Source organism: Esox lucius, chromosome 4 (genome assembly GCF_011004845.1).
Source record: "Esox lucius isolate fEsoLuc1 chromosome 4, fEsoLuc1.pri, whole genome shotgun sequence".
Taxonomy (NCBI): domain Eukaryota; kingdom Metazoa; phylum Chordata; class Actinopteri; order Esociformes; family Esocidae; genus Esox; species Esox lucius.
In genome coordinates this window covers 11,608,612-11,634,911 of record NC_047572.1, presented here as the reverse complement: position 1 = coordinate 11,634,911, position 26,300 = coordinate 11,608,612, and the positions used below count along the sequence as shown (strand labels likewise).

Below are 26,300 nucleotides of genomic sequence, written 5' to 3'. Positions count from 1 at the left end.
CTTCATCTGATGAAGCCATGCTTTTGTGGATTTGGATGTGTGCTTTGGGTCGTTGTCATGCTGAAAGTCGTGCCACCCTCCCCCATAGCCCATTTATATGAAGAATACGGGAGATTGTTGTCACATGTAGCACACAGACAGTACTTTCTGCAGTTCCTTTAACCCCTTTGATGCGTACGACCACACCGTGATCAGGCTAGAGTGGTCCCTGAAGCGTACGATCACTCTGGTGTGATTAGAACGTATTGTTTAGAATGCACCATTAGAACGCCTAGGTATAAGTAAAGTAACAATGGCTGGTCAGACTGCGCTGTTATTTACTCACATTTAGCTCAAACAGTGTTTATAACTTTATTTCCTGATGGTAATTGTTTCCAGACCACACTATGATATTAACCAGGTAGCAAGCATTCAAATAGGGACAAGAAGTGTTACTTATGTACCGACAGACAGCCAACACTAGCAGTTCTATTTTTCTACAATAAAACATAATACTAATATTGTTCGTTTTTGTGTGACTACTATAGAGCATCTTAACATTTCCTGAAAGAGCTGACAACCGGTCAAAATCAAAATCATTGTGTAAAAACATTCTTACCCGTTGTGGGCGCCGCTATGCTTTTTATATAGTTTATTCATTTTCACTTTACTGAATTACAGGTCACGCTTTGTTAGCTAGCGGTTAGCTGACGTTTGCTAGCTAGCTACAGTTACACATCAACCAGCTTTTGCAGCTCTTTGAATTCAAGTCAATGAGAGAAGCTTACAATGCAATGTATGTAGTGTTCCTTACCTGGCAAGGTGACTGTTCAAATTCTGTAACACTGAGTGAGTACTGAACTCACACGCAAAAAAACTCACGCTGGGCGGCCGTTAAGGAATATTTGAAACTCACGTGTGAAAAGGTTAAAGTTGTGGTAGGCCTCTTGGAAGCCTCCCTGACCAGTTTTCTCCTCGTCTTTTCATACATTTTGGAGGGACATCCCGTTCTTGGTAATGTCTCTATTGTGCCATATTTTCTCCATTTGAGATGACTGTCTTCACTGTGTTTCATGGTATATCTAATGCTTTGGAAATTATTTTGTAACCTTCTCCTGACTGAGATCCCTCTGATGCTTTGGAAGGTCTCTGCGGACCATGGCTTTTTATGAGATGCTAATAAGAAAATGTCAGGAAAATCCTACAAGAACAGCTGAACTTTATTTGTGATAAATCAGTCACTTTAAATGATGGCAGGTGTGTAATGACTTCTATTTAACATGAGTTTGAATGTGATTGGTTAATTCTGAACACAGCCGCATTCCCAGTTATAAAAGGGTGTGCACACTTATGCAACCAGGTCATTGTAAGGTTTTTATTTTTCGTTTTTCCTCCTCAAAGATTTCAGTTTGTTTTTCAATTTAATTGTTCATATTATAGGTCCCATTGAAAGTGGAAAGAGTTCTGACATGATTTATCTTTGTCTCATTATTTTACATCACAAAAACCTGGCATTTTCACAGGGGTGTGTAGCATTTTAATATCCACTGTATGTACAGTTTAGTATATAGTAAGCTAGTATGCCAGTATTGGGACTGATTGGGACATACTACTTCATCATAAAATTGCATCAACATTGCTTGATTTTGTCACGCATTAACATCACTCCAAGTTTGAATATTTAGCTAGTCACCATTAATCATTGTGTTAAACTGACTAACGTTTCATATGAAGTTTACTTCCATCACAAATAGCATCTATGAACTGTATTGCTTTTTTCCACTGGCCATTTGAACAGTTTATTAGCCATTAATACTAGTATCTAACTACTTGGAATAGTCATAAGAATTGAACAATTGCTAGTGAGACTGAACATAAACTTTACACTGCCAAAGCTATTTAATTTCATGGCACAACAATGCTTGTTGTTCTTTCATTCATGAATGACATTGACACAACAACTATCAATATAGTTGACGATAACTGACTTTTTCGTCAAGAGAAAAGACGAGAGAATCGTGGAAATAGATGATTCACCAGAGATAGCCGACCACCCGGGAACCTTTGGCATACAATTTTCAGCGTAATATGGTTTGAGACATACTAATCTTTTTACATACTAATCTGGCATACTATGTAGTAAGCAAGTATTCGATTTGAGATTCAGCCCTCGTGTTTCAAAGGGCACCCTATTCCCTATGTATTGTACTACTTCTGACTTATCCCCTGTGTGGTGCTCACTATGGGTCAGGATCATTGTGAATGTGCCTCCATTGTTCTCCTAACCTGATTGTTGAGGTTGGTCATCTGACCCTGCAGTCTCTCCACCTGTCTCCTCAAGTCCTCCTTCTCCTCATTCATTCGCTCCCGGTCGCTCCTCTCTTTCCTGAAGTCCTCCTCAAAGATCTTCACCTGAGAGTGTGGTCAGAGCAAAGGGGTGATTGCCTTGGGTACTTCCCAATCAGGAGTCTGGGAGTGTTTGCATGTGATGGTGACAACACTGTGTGACTGTGTATGTATGCAAGAGGGTGAATGAGTGCGTCCCAAACCGACCTGTTCTTTTAACACAGCTATCTGAGTGAGGAGCTCCTGCCTCCTTGAATTGCCAGCCCCGTCACCATGGTTACCGCCACCGCCCTGGCCTGGTGGTTGCTGTGGGGAGGAGGCAGGGGGGTGAAGATTCAAGGCCTCCTCTAGAGCCTGGAGAGGGAGGAGACGAGGTTAGACAAAAAACACACGTGGAGACAGAGAGAGACAGACAGAGACACCAGCAGGAAGGGAGAGAGACACCAACAGGGAGGGAGAGAGACAGAGACACCAACAGACAGACATAATGCTGACCCGGTTGAGGCGCTGGATCTCCTTCTCCTGGTACTCCCTCTGTTTGCTGAGGGGCAGCAGCTGATCCTGCAGGTAACGAACCTTCTGCTTCAACTCTGTCGTCTCAGAGTTCAGACACTCCTTCTCCCCCTAACAAGAAAAACAATACAACAAAACGATTAACAATTCACTTATTCACTCTTCTTTTTTTCTTATACTTGGGGAACAATAGACACATTTTACTTGCTCAAGGCGCATAAAGTCACTTGGGGAAAAAAAAACTACGACTGATAACATTTCACAACCCATGAAGTTAAAACTTGATGTTGCAGTCGTATATGTTCCTAGTATGGACAACACTGACTGTAGTACCGTTTATGGCCGGTCCAATTCATGTATAAGGAACAGTTATTGATGAAGGAAATATACATTTTTAGAAAAATTATGCCGCTCTAGCTTTTCACAATTGCAACTAATAGCTTGTTATCATTTGCCAATCCCAGTTTTCAAAGTGACACTACAGTCACAGATGGAGTGGCAACTCAAGAATAGTCACAGACATGTCCTGAAGCCACACCAAAGTTCTATTGGCAGTTTGCTCAGGTCTTTGTCATGATCGGAGTTCTTCAAGCACCTCTGTACGTTCCTTTATTCATCCTTCCCTCAAACCTGAAGAGACCCTCCCACTGAGATTGCAAAACGTGGGACCTTATATCAAGAAGGGTTTGGTCAGATCCGGACCAAGTGTGCAGATGGCATTAGTGACACAGTCACTAACGAATGGACGAATGTTCATTGGTAAAGCTGACGAGATTCCAAAAGAAATCTTGAGAGTTTATTTTGCATCCCACTGATGGACACAGGTTGCAGTCAAAACTCAATATTTATTTTGGAATCTCGTCTGAAGATATTGGGGTGGGGGGCATGTGGGGAGCAACTCCAGCACCCCTTCTACCCACAGCTTTCCAAAGGCACTGTACAGTCTCTCTATATCATGGAACCAAAAGCACTGGGACAACTGCCTTGACAGGCGTTGATGTTGTAATTTGTGTAGACATTATATTTGTCAATGACTACTCTTGATTCTAAGCTTTGCATTTGTTATTCATCTCTGTCCACATGAGGACCAAAGAGATATCAACAAAGGTCACAGAAGCCAGTATTAGGCTTACCAAAAATAACAGTTCATTAAAAAAGATGAATAACCCTGACCTCTGCAGTGGATGACCAAAGATTACTCCCCATAATGAAGAGAAATGATTAAATAAAACATCAGAAAGACCAGAGAGAAAAAGCATGTCTGCTAAAGAAGTAAATGCCACAAAACCCATGACAGTGCGTTATCATAAAGACAATAAACCCGGACAGAACATAACAGCAAGGGTTTCTAAGTGCCAAATAGGTGAACACTTCACTAGCCAAGACTATCTTAAGACCTCAATCCAAATAAAAATTTCTTTGTTTGCTGAAAATGAGATGTACAGCAGGGCCTTTTCTAAGAGAGACTTAACAACAGAAAAACAGGTTTTAGGTAAACATGTTTGTTTACATTGGCATGTGCCGCCAGATGAGAGGAGAAAGGGTTGTGGGTTAACAATGCGCCAATAGCAACAACACAGATTTTGTGGTTCTTAAGGTCATACGATCCTACTTCATACGTCATCAGTGCCCAGAGCCTGCTGATGAAATTTAACATGCACTTTTAGGCTCTGACTGAGAAAGCTGACATACAGGTGCTAGTCATACAATTTGAATATCATCAAAAAGTTGATTTATTTCAGTAATTCCATTCAAAAAGTGAAACTTGTATAATGTATACATTCATTCCACACAAATATATTTCAAGTGTTTATTTCTTTAAATTTTGATGATTATAACTGACAACTAATGAAAACCTCAAATTCAGTATGTCAGAACATTTGAATATTGTGAATAGGTTCAATATTGAAGACACCTGGTGCCACACTAATCAGCTAATTAACCCAAAACACCTGCAAAGGCCTTTAAATGGTCTCTGTCTAGTTCTGTATGCAACACAATCATGGGGAAGACTACTGACTTGACAGCTGTCCAAAAGGTGTGAACACCTTACACAAGGAGGGCAAGACACAAAAGGTCATTGCTAAAGAGGCTGGCTGTTCACAGAGCTCTTTGTCCAAGCACATTAATTGAGAGGCGAAGGGAAGGAAAAGATGTGATAGAAAGAAAAGTGTACAAGCAATAGGGATAACCGCACCCTGGAGAGGATTGTGAAACAAAACCCATTCAAAAATGTGGGGGAGATTCACAAAGAGTGGACTGCAGCTGGAGTCAGTGCTTCAAGAACCACCACGCACAGACGTATGCAAGACATGGGTTTCAGCTGTTCGCATTCCTTGTGTCAAGCCACTCTTGAACAAGACACAGCGTCAGAAGCGTCTCGCCTGGGCTAAAGACAAAAAGGACTGGACTGCTGCGGAGATATGTTCTCTGATGAAAGTACATTTTGCAGTTCCTTTGGAAATCAAGGTCCCAGAGTCTGGAGGAAGAGAGGAGAGGCACAGAATCTACGTTGCTTGAAGTCCAGGGTAAAGTTTCCACAGTCAGTGATGGTTTGGGGTGCCATGTCATCTGCTGGTGTTGGTCCACTGTGTTTTCTGAGGTCCAAGGTCAACACAGCCGTCTACCAGGAAGTTTTAGAGCACTTCATACTTCCTGCTGCTGACCAACTTTATGGAGATGCAGATTTCATTTTCCAACAGGACTTGGCACCTGCACACAGTGCCAAAGCTACCAGTACCTGGTTTAAGGACCATGGTAACCCTGTTCTTAATTGGCCAGCAAACTCACCTGATCTTAACCCTATAGAAAATCTATGGGGTATTGTGAAGAGGAAGATGTGATACACCAGACCTAACAATGTAGAAGAGCTGAAGGCCACTATCAGAGCAACCTGGGCTCTCATAACACCTGAGCAGTGCCACAGACTGATCGACTCCATGCCACGCCACCTTGCTGCAGTAATTCAGGCAAAAGGAGCCCCAACTAAGTATTGAGTGCTGTACATGCTCATACTTTTAATGTTCATACTTTTCAGTTGGCCAACATTTTTGTATTAGTTATAGATACTAAATTTGGGATTTTCATTAGTTGTCAGTTATATTCATCACAATTAAAAGAAATAAACATTTGAAATATATCAGTCTGTGTGTAATGAATGAATATAATATAAAAGTTTCACTTTTTGAATGGAATTACTGAAATAAATCAACTTTTTGATGATCTTCTAATTTTATGACCAGCACCTGTAATTTCTTAATCAGCACATTAGTTGGAAAAAGGACAACTATTGACAGCAAGGCTTTCACCAGATGCACATTTATTAGTAAGTGATAACGCTCGTGTCCGGAATACTGGAATCGCTTTTTTGTAATTGTTAATGCTCAGATTCCACACTTTACAACATTAACACAGCCAGCACACCACCTGCTACAACTCCACTGTTTCAAAGTTCACACACAGTTCAGTCTGAAGGATGTGAAAGTCTGATGACTAATATTCCCTTGTCAAATACAACAACAGTTGCCTTAATGGTGATCTCTCATTGACCTAACCTTGACCAAGGCTAATTTATGAAAACACCCCTACAGCCACAAGAAACCAAGTAAATCAGTTTGTCATGTTGAAAGCGGATTGTCATGTTGAAAGTTGGCCATGGAACTTAGGATGAACTTAATGCACTTAGAAACATTAAGCCAGGCAATTTACCTGGTGAACTCATGCACTACACGTTGAATGGCTACCATGGTACATGCAATCCTTTCTGTGGTAATGAAGAGGGTCGATTCAAACAATGAAAGCTGCCGAACCCAAGGCGCCGCAGATAAGTGTGTGAAACTTGTATGAGTCCAAGTTAGGGCCTAATCAGAAACGTAAAAAGGTACGAGCAGCGGACCGTTCCCGGACCGTTAGTCTACACACTTTCACCAAATCTCAGCCCAACGCAAAAAGTCAACAGACTGAAAATGAACAGAGGATGCGTTAACAGTCAGGACATACAGGGAGGTGCACCTTTGACTATGCGTCCCCTGTGGATGGTGGACTAACAGTGTAGCTATAGTGTCAAAACGAGATGCCGGACTATCGTCTGAGGACTATGATTTTAGGTTTAGGGACATATATACTCAGTATATTATACTGTATATAAAGAAAGTGTGGCCAGTGCTGTTGAAGATTTTAAGAGTGCCACTTCTCCACAACAGTCCAATTCATGCCACATCTGGTAATTGAGTCAGGATCAAATCCAGTGTTCAACTCAAGCTCATCAAAACAACAACGTTCATGATTCAAGATGGCAGAAAGGATAGTATCGTCAGCACATGACATGGAGCAAATGGACTGGAATGTAAGGTAAAGACAATGTATTCAGTAATTAGTTACTAAAATATGATGTTTTTAGGAAATTCATTGAATGTAGATCCTTTACAGTTGGTCATCCTAATGTAAACTATCCCTGATTTAAGATTTTACTATAGATTTAAGTATTCGTTATAGCCTTTAAATTGGAAATAGCGGTTTGGTCTTATTGCACTTCGTAAACATTTAGAAAATACTATGAGATGGCTCATACAATGGAATGTATTTGTTGTAATGTCAGTTGAGTTGATTTAACCTAATCATAGCAGATTCCTTGGTATTGTTCTTGTTTTTACTTCCTGCTTTGCTCTTATGGGTACATGCCCAATTGCTGCCTGTGCACACATTAAGCCATCTGTGACCAGAATTAGAACACGGTTCCATTCCTTCTCATTTCTACGGACTAGACGATGACCTCATTCTTCACCTAACAGTTATCTAACATGCCTACATCCCATCAGTCCTATAGTCAATAACAACTTTGGAATAAAATAGCCAGATTGAAAATTCACCTAATGGAAACCTGAAGGTGACCTAATGATAACATGGCTAGCCTAACACCTCTAACAGACCCCTCAAAAACAAAAGCGTGCCTCAAAAACTACCGCTGCTCTCTGTACGGTCTGATCCTTATAGCCATGATAAGGATAATGGTAACTCCACGGTCACGTCCTTGATCAGCTTGTTGAGCCCAGTGGAGACGTGTGGCTGCCGTTTTCTGTCAATTCTGTGGCTAAAGCCACACTGTGACCCGACAGCACAGAGAACACAGCATCATTGTCATCTCAGTTCTCATGGGAACTAGACAGTCAGCCCTGGGAAAGTACAGCGGGCCAGTCCAAACCAAAAGTGATGACACTCAACTGATTGATGAGGGGAACACTGGGCAATTCACTTCACACATTATACAGACAGAGAAGTAGCCCCCTCAGTGTGCTGTTGACTTGGTTGAAATAGTTGCAAAGCCTTATACCATATACCAGGGAGTTTTGAAAACCAGACGGTATGATTAAATACCCACATCCAGAAAGAAAACACAAATAACAAATTGAGTACATTGACAAATTGCACAAAAAGCAGACTTTACTCTCATGACAACCCACTGATGAGCAGCATGGGAGAAGTGATTAAGCCATCAAATTCAACAGTAAACCCTCCCAATGGTAAGATAATTTAATTGTCTGGGATGTGCCTAGTACATTTTCACCTGCTCAATGGTTTTAGTTAGGCCATAAGTTTGTTAACTTGCTAGCTGTAAGTGGCTAACTTGCAAGATCACTGTAAAGCACTTTGTGACAACTGCTGTTGAAAAAAGGGCTTTATAAATAAATTTGATTGATTGATTGATTATCTGGCCTTGCATTTCATCCGCATTTCGTTTTGGGTGCTTGTTAGCATTTAGTTTGGGTCTGCATCCGAGAAAATCTGAGTACATTTTCGCACGTTATCGTCTTACCTTTAGCATTTTCATGCACAGCAAGCATTATTTTGTGTATAATTTGTATACACATTTTTATTTCTATATTACTTTATCTTATCAGGGATCCCACCAGTATGTTCCAGAAGGTTCTGGATGGCTCACCTGTACATTCTCAATCTTGGACTTGGCAAGCAGCAGCTTCTTGTCATAGTCCCGCTGCCTCTGCTCTCGCTCGGCCTCAAGCTCCAGCACTGCTTTCTGCGAGTCCGCCAGTCGCTGTCTCAAGTCTGTAATCTACTTGGAGAAGGGGAGGGTGGGGGGGTTACAGAGAGGGTATTATGTACGTTTGCCTGGCGTCTTAATTCCACTGCTCATTGCTGGCCATGTTCATTTGAAACTGCCATTCTAAAAGTTGTTTTATCAGAGACCAGATAATCTAAGATTAATTACAGCATCAATGTTTTAAACAGGGTTTCCTATCTAGCCCACTGCTCTTTCAGGAAAAAAACTAAATGTCTTTACTTAAAGCCTGAAGCATAAGAATGCATGAAAATATACAGTACCAGTCAAAAGTTTGTCCACAATTTGACTGGTCCTGTACATCTTCGATAAGCAAAGAAAATAATGAGGAAAGCCAAATCAAACTCGTTGAGAATGAATGGCCAGAGTGACGTTTCTGGGTCATCAGGCCATAATGACGTCTCACACACGCACACAAATGGGCCACCGGCAGCATGTTTATTTTCTTGTCCTTGGAGCAGCGTACAAAACCAGAACTCTGTGAACTGGATTAGAGAAGTTACAGCTCTGGTTTTACGAACAGACCAGCGAGGCCGACTGGATGACGCAAACGGATGCGTTGCGTGGTTTGGGGGTTAGACTCAGGGATACATGGTGTTACACCTCGGAGCTGTGCGTGGGCGCTCAGGACTGTGTAGCTGTGCTTGTGTGTGCGTATGCGCGCGCACCCTTCCTCTACCACAGCAGGATCAGTGGGCACCTGAGAGGTAAGGGGATTTTCTGACTGAGGTGTGATCAGCACATGTGGTTGACACCAAATTTGCGCTGCCATCCAAGTCAACGCGCAAACACACGCCCGGGACACAACTTCCTTATGGCGTCTTCTGTTGTCAAGCTCATGCAGTAACGCCGTTTTATTCAAACATTATGTTTGTGTGAAAAAGTGAACGCACCTTCTGCTCGAACTGTGACTTCATAGAGTTCCACTGGATATCCCACTGCTTGTTCACTTCCAGTATCTGTCATCACACACAGCAGAGATTTAACTGAAACCAATACGTCAAACACAATTCATACATTCTTTCCATCGATAAAAGGCGGACACCTGGTCTACATGAGTCCGAAGTGGCACCCTAGGGAGCCTGGTAAAAAGAAGTGCACCAGAAAGGGAACAAGGGCACCATTTGGGATTGAGGTTTTCCAAAAACACTCACATCCTTTCTCTGCTTCTCCAACAGCTTGATCTTCTTCTCGTAGACTTCGGGTTCACACGGCTTACCCGGGGCCTTCTCCATGTCTGCCGACTTACCACTCTGGTGTCGAACAGGGATATGAAACATCACAATTAAATCCCGACCTGTGCAGCACATTCACAAAAGAAATAATTCATCTCTTTCACCTCACAGTACTATCACGTCCTTATTACTCCTCTCAGAACTAAACACGTTTAAAAAAAAAAAAAGAGACAGAGACGTAAGTATCCCCAATGGCTCCAGATTTCAAAATAGTGCACTACTTTAGATGAGGCCAGTCCTAGTAAAAATAAGCGCACTAGGAGGTACTGTATAGGGGATCATATGGGAGATGCGCAGAACACTGCTGACCCAAGGAGAATGGTAATACCACAAGCTACAAAGCTTGTCATGAGGCGGTGAAATCTGTCATTGTGACGGTAATGAGACATTGTGCCAGCTATGTATACTCATTACAGTGATGCCTGGCACTGATCTCAGTCACAAAACAGAAACTAGTATTTACTGTAAGTGCGCGCACACACACACCCACACACACATTTATACATACACCCACACACCCACCACTATTAATAGACATTAGTTTCACTAAATGACAAAGTGGCTTCCTAGATATCCAGGCTGATCATTTCCTATTCATCTCAAAGGTTTTGGATCCCTTTAGCCTGACACGTGCCATCTCCCATTAGATTTAGAAGACACTATTATCAACGACTAAGACAGTTCATAAATCGTAAACTAGCTAGGTAAAACAAAACGACGTAGGAGGTGTAAGTTAGGACTAGAAGTCCTACTTACACCATGAAATTGTTGATAGCTAAGTCAGAAGGCACCAGATCTGCATACCTTCTGTGGTGTGGTGACCTCCATCTTGGATCTAACGCTGGCGGTTTCCTCTTTTACCAGCTCTTCTTTGGCTTCTGGCGGCCCCTCGGTCTTCTCTGCCGGGTCTCCTCCCGTCACCAGCTCTTTTAGCTTCAGGTTCTCCTGTCTGCAGTGGAGTGAAAGCAGGTTAAGTATTACTATGCTAATGGCAAGACTTTGTCCCTGTGTTCAAAAAACCCATTAGTAGCTTGGCAAAGTCGTAGGAAGAACCTGGACCCCCCGGACTAACACCTCTTGAAATGTTCTGTATTTGCTGGACACTGAAGGAAAAATGAAAGTTCACATTTGCTGACACCTGCTCATCTGGGATGAAGCAACTCCAGGAAAGTCCAGGAAAACAGAGCCAGAAATTCAGTTTCAATTCACAGCAATGAACTCCTCAACTCATTTCCCGTGTCAGATAAAACCCGTGATAAGAAATACTCACCTCAGCTGTTCCAAGTCTCGGTTTCTGTACTGCAGGTCCTCCTCCATCTTCTTCCTCAGCTCGTTGTTTTCTTGTCTGAGCTGCTCACAAAGTGTCTGCAGATAGAAAGTCGGATGAGCAGTAGAAACACAGGCTTACTGTACCAAGACATCAAACTAATGTAAAATGCCTTCATCCTGAACCTTACTTCCAACAAACGAGCCTTCACAGGATAGTGACATAACCTGCATTTCCAGCTCTCAATCCCACTCATTTCTACACAAGCCCCTTCAACACCACATATAAGAAACCGCTGTACCCCTAGCCAATATCCTTCAAGTCTTTTTTTTGTGTGTTATTTTTTTCACATTTCTATTTTGGGTTTCTTAATTCGACCGGAAAGTGGAAAGGCAGAGAAGGACGTATGTTTGCTGAAGGAACAGTGGGCTGGATCCAAACCCATGCTGCAGCAGTACATGTGGCCGGGAGGCAACTCTGGATCACCCTAAGCCACAGCATCATTCAAAAGTACTGCCTTACTGGATGAGGGTTTTTCCGTGCTGACGCAGCTTTGCGCACATTCCACATCATGTAAACGCAGCCGTTTTGATAATAAACAGCCACATTGTTTAGCTAACCTCATGCTAGCTATCCAGCGAAAGAGCTGAAAACCTTAACACAGACTGAGTTACCCACACACAGAAAATAACAACAGAGGATAGGCTACTCAGAATCAAATCTATTGTTTCATTTACTTCTCCCTGACATTAATAAGAAGAGCCAGCCGGCCTTAAACATTGGGAGCATTAATCACTGTGTCATGGTGAGCGTTTGGCATTTTTTGGGTGAGCATTTGGCATAGTTTGATACTCCAATGAATATTGATCGATCACTTCGTATCTCAATCCCCTTTGAATCAAAGCATAGTGTTTCACATGAATGAATCTTTCTGCGGAGCTGTGTAGATTATAGAACATAATGCCTGAAGCGAAGCCGAGTGGTTCCAGAAGTTACCCTCAGACCGGTGAGCACTTGACCGGTCTGACCACTCTGCTCAACTGGGCTCATATGCATGCACACACTAACCCATATAAATGGACTACATACACAACACACACACACACACACACAACACACACAACACACACATATTGCGGTAAATCCTATGATTTATAACTGTGTCCTGCCGCTGAAACAAAGTTTGCTTACAATCTTTCATTTCACTGCAATTGTCATGCAGGAACCTGTAGGAAAGTCATTCTGTGGTTGGTCTTCTGTATCATATTGCCTCCAAAACATAAAACTGAAACTGATTTTAAATGGGAATCCTGACTCTCTGCGGTCACGGAAATTACATATATATTTTTTTTTATCACATGACATTTATCATAAAGTGTAAGTTATGATAACTCACATACATTAAACCCCTCCTTTACTACACAGTAATGCACTTTGGGTATCTAGAAAAGAGCTATAAGTCCAAACAATTAATAAAATGTGAGCAAATTAATGTGCAACTACTCATGATTAACTATTACTTGTGATACATTTAGTTTGGTCATTTGACAGTTTTACTTGGTATCTGGGGAACAGAAACAGAAAAAACCCACTAAGAACCAGTTGATTGAATATCTAGAACGATAAACAATCCAAATCGTTTGTTCGCCATACAGACGTCAGACCGCAAAAATCAACCAAGGCCGACATCCTTAACAAAAAGTAACATTGAAACGTGATCTAACATGGTGTGTTTTCTATCCCAAACTGGGTCATACAGGCTAACGATCCAGGCCAGTCTAACGTGGTCTGGTCGGCCCGTCAGTTACCTGTAGGAGGGATGTCCTCTGCTCGTTCTTCTGGACCTTGGAGGAGAGGTGGTGGAACTCAACGGCCATGCGACCCAGGTGTGCTAGGAGCTGATTGGGGTTGGACTCCTCCGCAAAGATACTGAAGGAACTCTCCAGGCGCTGCAACTGGCTGGCCAACTCTTGGTTTTCCTGCGGAAGCGGACCCGCCACGGCGCCCGTCTGTGTGGGTGAAATGAGCCAGGTCATGTATTTAGCAAAAGGCACGGTTAGATTAGATTTCAGGTTCACACTGCTTTGCATCACTGTACTATTACAGTAATGACAACGCTGGCATACATACTTCCTATATACTCCATGTAAGAAAAAGTCTGATCTGATTGCTAGTTTGGTATTCAGACAAATGGAAACTCTGTCCCCCCGTGTCTTGCTGACTGGACTGGAAGTAGTTCTCCATATCCTATTTGCAATGAAGTATTGTACATTTTGTGCAACAAAGTGTTTACATTTGACTCAGAAGGGCTAGGGTTTGTACATTTGAGGAAATGTCTCATAAGTTTCCTATAATTTGGATTTGATGAGTAGTTAAGACAATTTTGCGTCAGTACCTGAGCTTAGAGTTCCCCCTCTTGGCTCAGGATAATTCCTTCAAGTTTCCATTACAAAGATTTGCAAGTTAGGATGTCATCATTCATTCACCACTTACCAAATATTGAGCTTCACTAAGCGTCCTTTCAAACAAAAGGACTATATAATAATTAGCAAGAAACAAATCTCTTCACTGAAATGATTCTCAATTTAATACTTTGTACATGCTCTCCACTGAGGAATAAATCATTGCTCCTTCCATTCTGAGACATTCTCCTCCCAAGGGCTTTGGGGAGGCAAGGAGAGAGGGAGCAATAGAGTCATTCCAGGCAAGATAGGCCTTCGGCGGCATGTACACTTCCATTTCAACCTTTCTGGGAAGAACATTCCACACACAATAGTATGAAATACCATAGTTGCTCAGCAAAACTCCATATTTTGGTAAGTCACAAATCTATTTGTACCCTTTTAAGGTTGCAGAACTGTCTAATGGAAACTACAATGTAATTTCTGAGCTTAAAGGAGGAACTTCAATAACTGGTACTGGCACAGGACTCTAATACCATAATATTTAACATAATATTCCACAACTGGGGCTGCTCTCCCCCCATATATTATTAGTAATATTGTGAGATGACAGAGATAAGACAAATTAAATATCTTAATTGTAAAGGAGAACAAATGAGACTCAATAAGGAGGCAAAAGAATTGAAGCCTGAATAAATAAATGGTGAAACCCACATTAAAACCAATATGAATGCTACCATATAGTAAGCGTAAATTCAGCCTACAACGGAACAACATGAAACAGATGAGTGAATGAATATCAATAAAGCCGGGTTAAACTGACAATTACTTCTAACCTAGCCTATCAATTGACAGTGAATAGCCTAGAACGAAATCAAATCAATCAAATTCCTTGTATTGGGCCTTTATCCTAAATGCGGGTTAGGAATAGGCTACTGGCTCTCATCAACATGGAAAACCAATAATGTTGTCTGGTCTCAGAGGGGATCTAATTAGCGTTACAATGTCCCCAGCCAACTTTCCATTCTCCTTTGTCAGAAAGCCATAATATTGGATTTACCTACCAAAGCAATATCTCCATTGTTTTCAATCACCTTCAGTGAGAAGAGAAAAATAACAGGCCACACCAGATCCCACTTTATAAGGTGACAACCTTACTCTACAATTACCTATAATTAAAACGTAACATGTGCCTATATTCTAATGTCATTAGTGCAGTTCTAGGCCTAGAGCCTAAAATGAACATAACCAAAACATTACTCCTACGCAATAGTCTATAGAAGAGGACGGATCCCTCAGTAGAAATAAGCGATCCCACTGATTTTCTTTTTTTTCCGATACCAAGTAATACCAAGGCTACTGTAGTTTCCAGGTGACAACACTGATACGTTTCAGACTTCCTGAGTACATGAAAAGGGTGTATTCGCCAGCGTTCTTGCATCCACTGTAACGTCTCCTGTAAATTTATGTGGCTATATTTCCTGCGTTTAAGCAGGTTCACTGCAACAATATCACACAGACCTTTGACGCATGCCATTTTACTTAACTATTTCAAGTGACATTTCTAATTTTAAGCTGTAGAAAAAGTTGCATTAACCTTTACATTACCATGTATAATATATAGACTTTATGATAATAATAACAATTCCACTTACATGCTTAACCTCTAGTACAAACTGCCTGCGTATTACATCAGTAATATCATTCATGTAAATTCTTAACGCCACCAAAGGTCCCAATTTACCAACAGGCGTTTAGAGGCTTCAAGTCTCCAACAATACAGCAAAACACAACCATTGGCATTTAGCGCTGCTTGCAACAGCAGTTACTGCCACATGTTGCTTGAATGAAGCGCTACAGAGCCTGCTAGATAGCTGTCCGTAACTGCTCAGTTAATACTTCCTGCTCTAGTAAATATCAAATCATAAATTAAATCATAATATAATAGATACACAGAAAAACTGCACGTTTATCGAATCTGCATCAGATTATTCCACTTCTGTCAAATTTCTCCTGTGCCTCATTGTTACCACCACAACGGTATAGCTTTGAAGCGTGCGCACACAGCCAGCTCACACAGGCGCGAGGCCTACCAAGATTATCAGTAACAAGACAAACTTAAGGCTGTGTTTATTTGAATGTCAGACACGAAATGCCCAGGATATCCTTTCTGGGCATTAAACCGACCGATTATTAATGTGATCAAAAAAACATAACGCGTTTTTTTCAGTGAACTAAGGAATGTTTGTATTTTACGGAAAGGGTGGAAACCCTACTCGTAACCCCATTCCCTCCATCTCGTTGTGCGACTGCATGTGATTCTCTCCGCGTGCCTGCGTAGGAAATATGAGGAGAGGGCGTAAGGAAGAATTCCCATAGTAAACAATGAATCTCCCTTTTCAACCTCTGATATACATTCAGTTCAATAAAAACACATTTTCAAATGTCTGGGTAAAAAGAAAAAACAACCATGTACGGGAGATTTTTTTGCGTTTCTCGAAAACAACGTCTGGATTGGAAGTATCGATTCTGGCAACCAGAGAAGAGACTTTAAAGCCTTGTTTTCCCAGAGTTTATTCATCCGATTAGGCTAGAACCACTTACATATATACGGTCAATTACAGTGATTTTCTTCCTTGTCTCGCCATCACTCCCTAACAGCACGCAGGCATTACTGTACATAAAGGATACGTGTGTTGTTAATGTGTGCACGTTTGTAAGCGTGAGTGGTCAGTAAGAATCCCGGACTTTCCCTGCGCTGACTCACGATGGAGCTACCCATATTGGGTTAGTAAACTATTGAGTCATGGGAGAATATTTTTGATACAAGAAAAATTACCAAAAAAGACCAGAAAGCCTAGGAAAGAAAAACTGCTTTCCCGCACTTTAATCCATGGATGGATTTGTTTATTAAGAGATAGTGTTTAACCTTGCCTAACTTATTTAATCTAAACAAACAGATGCATTGTAGAGGTCCTAAATGTAGAAAACATAAGTAAAACATCTGTAAAAGTCCCACATTGGTCTTACCGTATGGATATCGCATGTCTTCTCCTCCATATTCACCACCTCAAACTCAGAAAGACCTTCCTACATTTGAAAGGTGAGAGTGAACAGTATTTTTAAACCAATGCGACTGCTCAGTATACTAATGCGGTGCCGGGATTCGGCACTTCTAATGCGAATGAACCCGGACAAAATGAAACCATTTGCTTGTTTAGCTTGCAGCCCAAAACCAGTAGAACTAGACGACGGTACAACAACAGCACGGCCTGAAGTGTTCACTGTTTACCACACGCTCCGTACTCACACAGGGCTTCTCGGGCGACAGGGCCTTCCCCGTTGAGGGACCCGCCTGGCTCTCTCTCTGGTCTGCGACACGCTGGCTGTGAAGCTTACCCTGACCTGCAGGAAGTGTCAAGGATCAAAACGTAGTCACAGAGACGCCTCAGGGAGTTTTACAAACTACCCAAACGCCTCGAAACCTGACGACCTGGCTGTGAATATTAACGGTGGCACGTCGCGGTTCCTGATTAGATAGAGGGAGCGTACCCTGTGTCTCAGCTTGGGTGGGGCCTCCTGTGCAGAGGCTGGCAGCCACGCTGTAGCTGGACGACTTCAGGGCCTCGTTGTCTCGGACCAGCTCCTCTACGCGCTGGCGCAGCTTGGAAGCCTCAGACTGAGACTCCTCCAACAAGTCCCCTACGTGCAACACAAACACAAACACACACACACTAAGTGCACTGTCCACTGACAGTAGGAACCGACCTCCACCAGAACGTCACCCGGTCATCAGAACGAACCAGCCAGAGGAACGGCATTCGAGGGCAGTCGGGGGCTAATTTGGGATGGGGTTGTGTAGCCAAATGCGTTAACCATACACGTCTTCTGAAATGTCTAGTCATAGACCGAGGAATGACATTAGCACTATGTCGCAGAGCCTTCTGATGACTAACAACTGAACTATGCCAGCCCCGGTGAGAACACAGGTTCCGCAGTCACGGTGATACTTTACAGCACATTACCAAAGAATGAACCACGCTGACCCGGAACCAAGACGATGCTGACACAGAAACTCCCTGCAGCGCCAAAGAATGGAATCAGGTCTAACCACATCCGTTACTGGCGTGCTGATGGAAAGGAAATTGTATGAAGTCAAAACACTCATTTTGATAGCCCAGGGTGAGTAGTGATGTAGTCGTCTTGGGATCTGTGGTTTTCTCGATTTGTGCCATTACACAAAGTCAAATTCTGGGTATATGTAAATGACTGCTTAGCATAAAGGTGACTCACATTTGGCTGTGCTTGACGGTGTCATAATTAGGCACCAACAAATACACGGAGATGCTAGCGATGTTGTCTGAAGAGCTGTGGTCTCACATGGGATCGTAAAGACTTTGGTTATCCCAAAACTGACACCTCCGCAAATCTGGTCATACGCTCAATTACGTTGACACTCTGTCTACCCACGAAAGCATGCAGTTTAGGTAGGCCTGGTCTGTCCGCGGGACATCAGGATCATAATGTTTAATAAGAGTAGATGAGATTCACAAACCAAGTAAGTACCTAAGCTCCGGAGTCCTTTCATCCTCTCTCTGAGCACACTGTTCTCTTCCAGGAGTTGTCTGTAGCTTCCTCCTCCTGCGCTGCTGTTCTCCTCCCTGGCCTCTTTGACCTTGACCTCACCCCCGCCTGGGTCATAGATGCGATACGGCCCTTTTCCTTCCATCGCCACGGCTTCACTTACAAGGCATGGCGCTCGGAACTGGAGGAACCATAGAGATGCAAATGGGTCAGTGAGGAAGTATCAACAGGAAAGACAGCGCCGGAATTGCTTGGGAGGTTAGAAGGCCATCTGCGAAGTTCCCAGAAAACGGACACATCCTGTTTTCAGGAATTCAGTCATCTCCAACCTAGCTTCCTCCCTGAAACCGGATGCTGGAACTCCGTTCCGGCATTTATTTAAATGCCTGTTCGTAAGGGTAGTTACGGAACGGGTGTATACTGACTGTGCTCAATAGCTTTTATTACAGCCATGGGAGACCTTGGTAGCCTAGTCCCAGATATATTTCCACTATATCACGTCAACCTCTTGGCATGACAATAAGTGACAAGTAGTTGATATGGCAGAGACAACCAATGTTGGCCATGTCAATTAGCTGTAGCAAGAAAAAACAAGCAGCCCTTGAGATACTGATTAGTATTGTGGAACGGATGGCTAATCCTGATACCTCAGATGGGGGAAGAAGTTTGGTTACATTACAAGGATTGTTTTGTTTCCCAGCCTCAAAACCATTTACAATGCAAAGAATCACATTTAAATGCCATCGCCAACAGGGAACTTCTGCAAAAGCCATTTCAAGACAATCATTTGAATGTGTACACACACACACACACACAATGTTGTCAAGTCATTCATTGATAAAAGGTCACAGCTCATGTTATGAAAAAGCCACACCAGAGAATGCCCCTTTTAAGAATGATCATGCAATTTTAAACTGACAGATGCAACATAAAAAATGTGTATTATAATTAACCAGATGAACATGTCCTAAGTAGATAGGATCACAAAAAAATTGCTGATGCAGTTGCGTATCAGTGGCAAAATGTGAAAATGAAAGCCAACATTTAATTTTAGAAAAAAATCATCATTCAAATCTATGAAAGCTGAATGCTGTCATGAAATGCGATGATCCACCTAACGTTACAACACCACATCAACATGACCCAACTCACTCTGGCGTCTTTTCGTCCTCTCAATCTCATCCTTTCTTCGTTCATTATTGATTAGAGGAAGAGGTGGCTAAAGTATCCAGTCCAGAAAAGATAATGGCCCCTGATTAGCTAGATGACAAGCGAGCACAACATATCTCGCAGTGACATCTGATATCGTACACTGCTGCTGATGGCTAAAAAACGCTCAATGATAGCAAGTCATGAAGCTAACGTTAGCTAGCCAGCTAACAAACAAGCTTGCCAGCCATCTCAATTACTGTGTTTGCTAGGATGACGAAAAACAATTTGACTGTTTAGTAAGCTAATGTTAACGCTATGTTTACATGATCAAGAACGTAGTACGTTAGCTAATTGTCGATATTTATCTAACTAGCTAGTTACGCTAGCTAGATGATTGTCATGCAAATGCTACCTAACATAACAAAAGAGATCTGACAGACAGTTTAATCAGTAGTTAGCTACCTGAATATATGAGCCTGTTATGACGGGCCCGGCCTCCACCGTCCAGTCTCCTTTGCTCACTGAGGTACAGTACTACTGTTCAACACAGACAGATAGTGAGCTAGCTAATTAGCTTTCTAGCCACTTGCTAGTTCCTACGCATCAACATATATTCGAATCCAGCTATAGTTGATTTCAATTAATGTAACGTTAACCAAATAACAAAGACAACGTTCATTTGTGTTAGCTACCTTTCTGCTTCAGTGGCTTCTTCGTTTTGCCCAGACACCATTTGCGGAAGTGGTTTCTGCTGTAACCTGGGAAATTCCACCTCGTTCTCGTTTGATGTTGTAAACAGCTGTGCATGACAACCAGGCCAACCAATGCAGAAGCTTGTCAGACTGGTTACGTATTAAACAGAGAGTGAAAGGTTTTTCTAAAACCCTGGTAAATACAGTAATTACCGATTGGGGGAAGGAAAGCTTGAACCGATGACCTTCTACATTAGTGCTATAAAGTCCCTCGACTTAATTTTTAAAAATGTTTAATTTAAGGCGAATTATCGAGGTAAAGTTGGCTGTATATTCAGACATTCAACAGAAATTCCAGGTAAAGTTAGTATTGTATTCCGACATTCTATTCCAACTGATATTAAAATAGATCTTTCACAAAATAATATGATAATATTATTAATGTTATTACATAATAATGATTTTAAAAGTAAATACATTTGCAATAAATCCTACATTTTCATAGAAACTTAGTTAATAACTAAAATAATTCTAGAAAGGACAACTTTTACAGTCATTGATTGGCATATAAAATACATATTTGTTTTAATACATTAATACAATAAAAAAATATTCATTTGATGCATTTGGAGGGCATTTTACTGCAATATTTGAAAAAGAAATTAGGAAAAGTTAGTGGGGAAAATCCTGGAATAGGTCTGGGCTCAGAATCATAATGACGCAATACATGTGCATTGAGGGCAGCAACCTAGACCACTGACCTGAACGTTTTTGTTAATTGTAATAAAAACGTAAGTACATATTGTTCTAAAAACGGCCAGACAACTTTTCCAAATTCTTAAAACCTTTTCAATTATTTTTTGCTTTAAACATTTTAATAAATGCAAATGATTTCTCAGGTTCAAAATAAGTCTTACGCTGTCTTCATTGGTTGGATAAGACTCTGGGTATTCTATGAGCTAAGCCCTGTCCATTTTCTTTAAGTATGGTCACATCAAATGTTTGTTAAATGTCTGAATATAAAAACGTGTTTTTACCGTGGTTGCTGACAGAGGAAAGTATTTCTTTACATTAATGGCTTTGTGTGCTCATTGTGGAAAGTGGAACATTTATGTCAAATTGGAACTACAAACTGCTGTGAAATTTCTCTTAAATAATATGGAATCAAGTCAAAATCACAAGTGGGAATATTCTGAAATATATTTTGAGCCTCTAAGTTTCCCCACAAATCTTTTCCTTTTTCAAGATAAATATTAATAATGTTTTTTCTAGCAGTATCTATATGAATAATTTAATATGTCTGTCAATTGTCAATGTTAAATAAGATAGTTAACTTTAATTTCCCATTAGAAATATACAATAACATATCAAGCTAGCTAAAATTGTATTAGTTTAATAAATGTTCAAGCTTTAAAAGCAAACAATTTAAGTCATGATATCCCCAATTTAAGTAATGACAACCCACAGTCACATCGTTCTCGAGCGAGGTGGATTGGATTTTTTTTGGGATTGAAATAAACTAAAAAGCAGAGCAGTGTTTCACCAGACTGCGAAGGGAGGCCCTTCTCTCTCAACTGGCAGGGCTGAATGCGTGTCACCCAAACACAGTGCCAATGGGTTACAAGCTCCTGTGTGCTGTGATTTTCCTGCCTTTTTGACAACCTAGTGACATCATCTGTCCTTATGGCTGTGCTCCCAGTCCTCAAGATGGAGATTTCCCCTATCATTCAGAGACAGACTATATAATTGTTGCAATGTCAGAGGTCCAGGACTGCTGGTACAGTGCTTCCTTGTTCTCAAAAGGAGCATAACGTTTAGTCCCTTTTCTAGACCGATGGCCTCTCAATGTATGTAAGTATACAAATTCAGAATGCTCACAGCCCACCACCTTTTACTGTCATTGCATCCCAATAGGTATACATCCATTGAGCTGAATGAAACATGTTTCCATTTGATAATTTAACTAATCAAACAATGTTTTCAAGATTCTGTGGCCAACACGTTTTTGGTTCTTCCTTTCAGTCTCATCTATTAACTCACACCTTTTCGAAGGTGGTAGTGGAAGCCTTGGCATCCATTAGGTGCACACATCACATGGTTTCAGGGTGAACCAAGAGGAAAGCTGTCATGTCTCAGTGCGTTCCCTTCTTCGGTCCCAAACTAGACATAGAGTTTGTTTACTTTTATGCCTTGACCTATTGGTGTTGTTTTGATCTATGAGAGCTTTGTTCTTCAAGGGTTATTGTGGATTCATCCAGGACATGGCTCTGGTACTGTATGCCCTGTGTGGGGTTGCCTTGGAACCATTGGAGTCCATTCATTTATTTGCGTCTGAAGTGAATAAGGAGCGTAAGGGTAAGCATAAGGGGAAAATGGAAATAAAAAAAGAATGGATAGATGTGCAAATCATTCAAACCCTATATTCAATATCAAGAAGTACAAATACAACATATCAAATGTTGAAATAGAAAAATGTTATTGTTCCTGGAAAAATATATGCCCACTTTGAATTTGATGCCAGTAAAAGAAAAAGCTGGGACAGGGGCTACAAAAGACTGGTGACTAACAACTGAATGGTTGTGTAATACCAGAAAATAAGCTGTTGAAACATCCTGAACATCCCGAACTGTTGAGCAGCTGAAATACTATATCAAGCAAGAATTGGATCACATTTCACTTTCAAAATGACAGCACTTTGGTCTCCACACTTCTCAAACACAAAGTGTTGTTAAAAGGAGAGGGGATTCAACACAGTAAATAATGTATTATGGGTATATTGTGACTGACTGGCTGATGTACAAATAATAATTGTTATATACAGATGATACTTGATGCAAGGTGATTCGTAGATCCATCATTCGGCAGAGGACTGCAGATGTTTTGGCCCCCCCCCCGAACCCAGACCAGATGGCAGCAGGTTGCGCGGCAAAAGGGACAAGCCTGATACCTCAGACTAAATCCTTTCAGGTTTAGTTTTGTTCATCATCCACCTATTTCTTGCCACTTAGTAACAACTCATCATTCAAGTGACATTTCACTCTGAGAACTAGGTGCTTTCAATAACCTGACAGCATGTGAAGGTACCCTGTGCATACTTGAACCTTTGGAACAAGGTTAAGGCTTAGCCTAATACAAATTTTCTACTGATCAACAACAACAAAAGATTTCTGAACAGTAATTTTCTAATTTCCAATCAAATCGAATTCTGTCAGTGCTTCAGTCCTTACGACAGGATACAACCATAAAGTGAATAGTGACATCTTGTGGAAAATTCCAGAATAGCTAAACAAGAACTGGCATTGACTGAAATATGTAATTGAGAAACATTATGGACTTGTACAGACTGACACTGTTCAGAAGCAAAAAAGTAGTTTGTGTGATGGAATGACAATATTTTTCTTATGTCCAAACAGGCCCGGCCCTGGACGTACGGCCGCCCTAGGCAAGCAAAAGAAAATGCCGACTATCAGGGGCGGCAGCCAATTGTCATGCTGGTGGGAGGCAGCCAATTGACAAAATGCCACCTCAAATTCAAGCGCTGCCCTAGGCGTCTATCTAATCTGGCCTAATGGGAGGGCCGGCCCTGTGTCAAATTGTCACTATTGTCCTCCCATTGTCACTCTTCTATCAAGACTGATTGTCTTGCAGACAGCATTGGCCCACACACATTTGGAACTAAATGTCCTCTTCACATCTGTTCTTCATCTAGAGATGAAGGAATGCTCTTTAGCATTACTTTATATTTATACTGTGAAACAAAAAGAAAATGCTAAATGTTGTTTAGAGTATTGAGGAGCTGAAACAAGATTTAAAGCTCCAATCTCCATGCATTAAGTTTGTTTCCTAGTTCAGGACAAGGCTTAAACTATGTTAGTGAAAATGACAGTGTCACTAAAATAATTGCGTCATTATACTAATTCAAATGAAATTTGAACACAGAATTTTGAGACATTTGTTATTTCGTTATGCACAAAATAAAGTGTCTACATCTGGAATATAGCATTCTAGGTTGGGTATGTGCATAGTATTAGGTAAATCTCACAAAAGCTGCCTGATATTTGTTTTGATAATTATTTTATAACTCCGATTTTCTGTAATAGTCAAACATGCCAATATAACTTTTATCACTTTATAGTGAGTACAAAAACTTTGAAATTATATAAATACCCCTCTAGATTCATTTGCAATATTCAAAAAGTTAATTAAGAACAGATTCATTTAATTACACAGTGTGATATTTTGTACAGGAGATTATTATACTAGATCAAATGAATCCATCAGATATTCATAAACAATCACCAACCAATTGCATATGAATGTTTTACCATCTTGCTATGACGTATGTACATTTGTCAGCATTCATTCTGCACGACAAAACTATAAAAACACTTAAACATAGCCATGATAAATTATTTACCTTCTACCATTAATCAAAATTCAATACATGCAATTTCAACAAAAGCTAAGGAGGATAAACTTACCCATACACTGAGTGTGTGTCCGAGAGGCGCTTTTTAAGGAAACTGGTGAATAGGGGGGAAGCAAACGCAATGTTTTTAGATAGACATGGGGAATTCCCACATAGAGAAAGGGCCTGATACATACAGTTCACAGCCTGAACAGAACAAAACAGAGCAGGACCTGGGTTCAGTCCAACTGCACTCTTGTAGCATAGCCTTCCCTAAACTGAACCCCGCAAAACAAAAACAGCCAATCATATCTTTATGCTAGGGTGTTGGTTCTGTTCTTTTAAGAGTACCTTGAAATCTTTTCGCCTCAAAACAAATGTGTTGTGGAGATTGAATTGCGTGTGTTTTTTCACAAATAGTGTGCACTATATAGCCTTCGATTTTCAAAGGTCAGAAGGCCAGACAAGTCTAATGCATACTGTGAAATTTGATTTGAGGAATATTTGCAGTTTTTTATGTCCCCGCTGTCAGCCATGACAATGATGCAACACTAGGTGATGATTTGACCGTACGTTGCACAGAGAGCGTATACTTTGGATGCGTTTCTCTTTCAATGTGTACATTACACAGCCATGTATTTATATAGAATAATTAACATTGAATAGAGATAATCTAATCACTAATCTTGGTTTAAATGAGCAGCATTGTGCTGCAGAATTGTGCAGTGTGCTTGTTGGCATGTATCTTGGCCTACTGTAGGGGATTTCCTTGTCTCTCAACCCCTACCTTTTTTTCTTCTTTCCTCTTTTAACTTTGAGTGTTTGAGAACAGCTGCACTCTCTCTCTCTCTCTCTCTCTCTCTCACACACACACACACACACACACACTCACACACACATGCGCAAACACACGACATCGTACATATAGCTCTCAGGAACACAACAGATCCAACAGCATGTCACAGTGAAGAAGCTAAAGTGAGACATTAAGAGGCCAGTATAGTCCCAGCTGTCTGAAAATACTACATTCTAACTGTACGCACATAACGGTTTATGACGGGGGAAATGATGTTGCTAATTCTGTTTTGGTGAACACATTTTGTCTGCTCGGAAACTGAAAAATAGAAAATGGGAGTTGTGTCAACAAATCGGTCATGCAAAATACCTTTTGCCATGAGAAAATTGTAATAAGACTGACTTTTATGAAGAAAATAAATTGTTTCTTTGAAGATTTCATTTGTTTTTTCATGACATAAAATGGCCTGTGAAACACATAAACCAGTCATTTAAATAGGCATCAAAGACTCCATAAACAGTTATGAGCACCACAACATTCTCTGGTTTTCAGGACTGCTTAATGTTTATGTGCAGTTTGTTCAGTGGAAGAATTAGAGGATGACTCCCTAATGGTACTCTATTCAGAGTAGGGTATTTTCTATTCTCTATATAGTGCACTTTGACCAGGCTAGTGCTTGGGTGTAAAATTATGCATTATGTAGAGAATAGGGTGTCATTTGGTCCATAACAAGGGAGTTTTTGGATCCTAATGCTGTTCCCAGTGCCTACCGCCAACATCAACAGTTCATTGAACTGCATCCAGAAGATACCCAAACAGCTCCCAATAGTGAACCGCGGTGGCATTGACC

The 26,300-nt window shown here is 41.1% G+C and overlaps 1 protein-coding gene across 8 annotated transcripts in view; it reads right to left on the bottom strand.

The window, feature by feature from the left end:
- tnip1 (TNFAIP3 interacting protein 1) overlaps window positions 1-24,834 on the bottom strand; it is a 29,803-nt gene extending 4,969 nt beyond the window's left edge. Inside the window, exons 1-16 of one of the 8 annotated variants that reach the window (XM_010864302.5) lie at window positions 20,247-20,618; window positions 20,017-20,091; window positions 19,555-19,621; window positions 18,385-18,583; window positions 17,371-17,520; window positions 17,129-17,223; window positions 16,849-16,908; window positions 13,225-13,425; window positions 11,420-11,514; window positions 10,954-11,098; window positions 10,069-10,167; window positions 9,808-9,873; window positions 8,777-8,908; window positions 2,821-2,949; window positions 2,533-2,679; window positions 2,266-2,391 (exon numbers count right to left, since the gene is read on the bottom strand). In XM_010864302.5, the coding sequence (XP_010862604.1) occupies window positions 2,266-2,391; window positions 2,533-2,679; window positions 2,821-2,949; window positions 8,777-8,908; window positions 9,808-9,873; window positions 10,069-10,167; window positions 10,954-11,098; window positions 11,420-11,514; window positions 13,225-13,425; window positions 16,849-16,908; window positions 17,129-17,223; window positions 17,371-17,520; window positions 18,385-18,583; window positions 19,555-19,599 (1,689 nt within the window). In that variant the 5' untranslated portion in view covers window positions 19,600-19,621; window positions 20,017-20,091; window positions 20,247-20,618. The other 7 variants (XM_020045920.3, XM_020045923.3, XM_020045925.3 and 4 more) reach the window with 7 other exon arrangements.
- Between the last annotated feature and the right edge of the window lie 1,466 nt (window positions 24,835-26,300).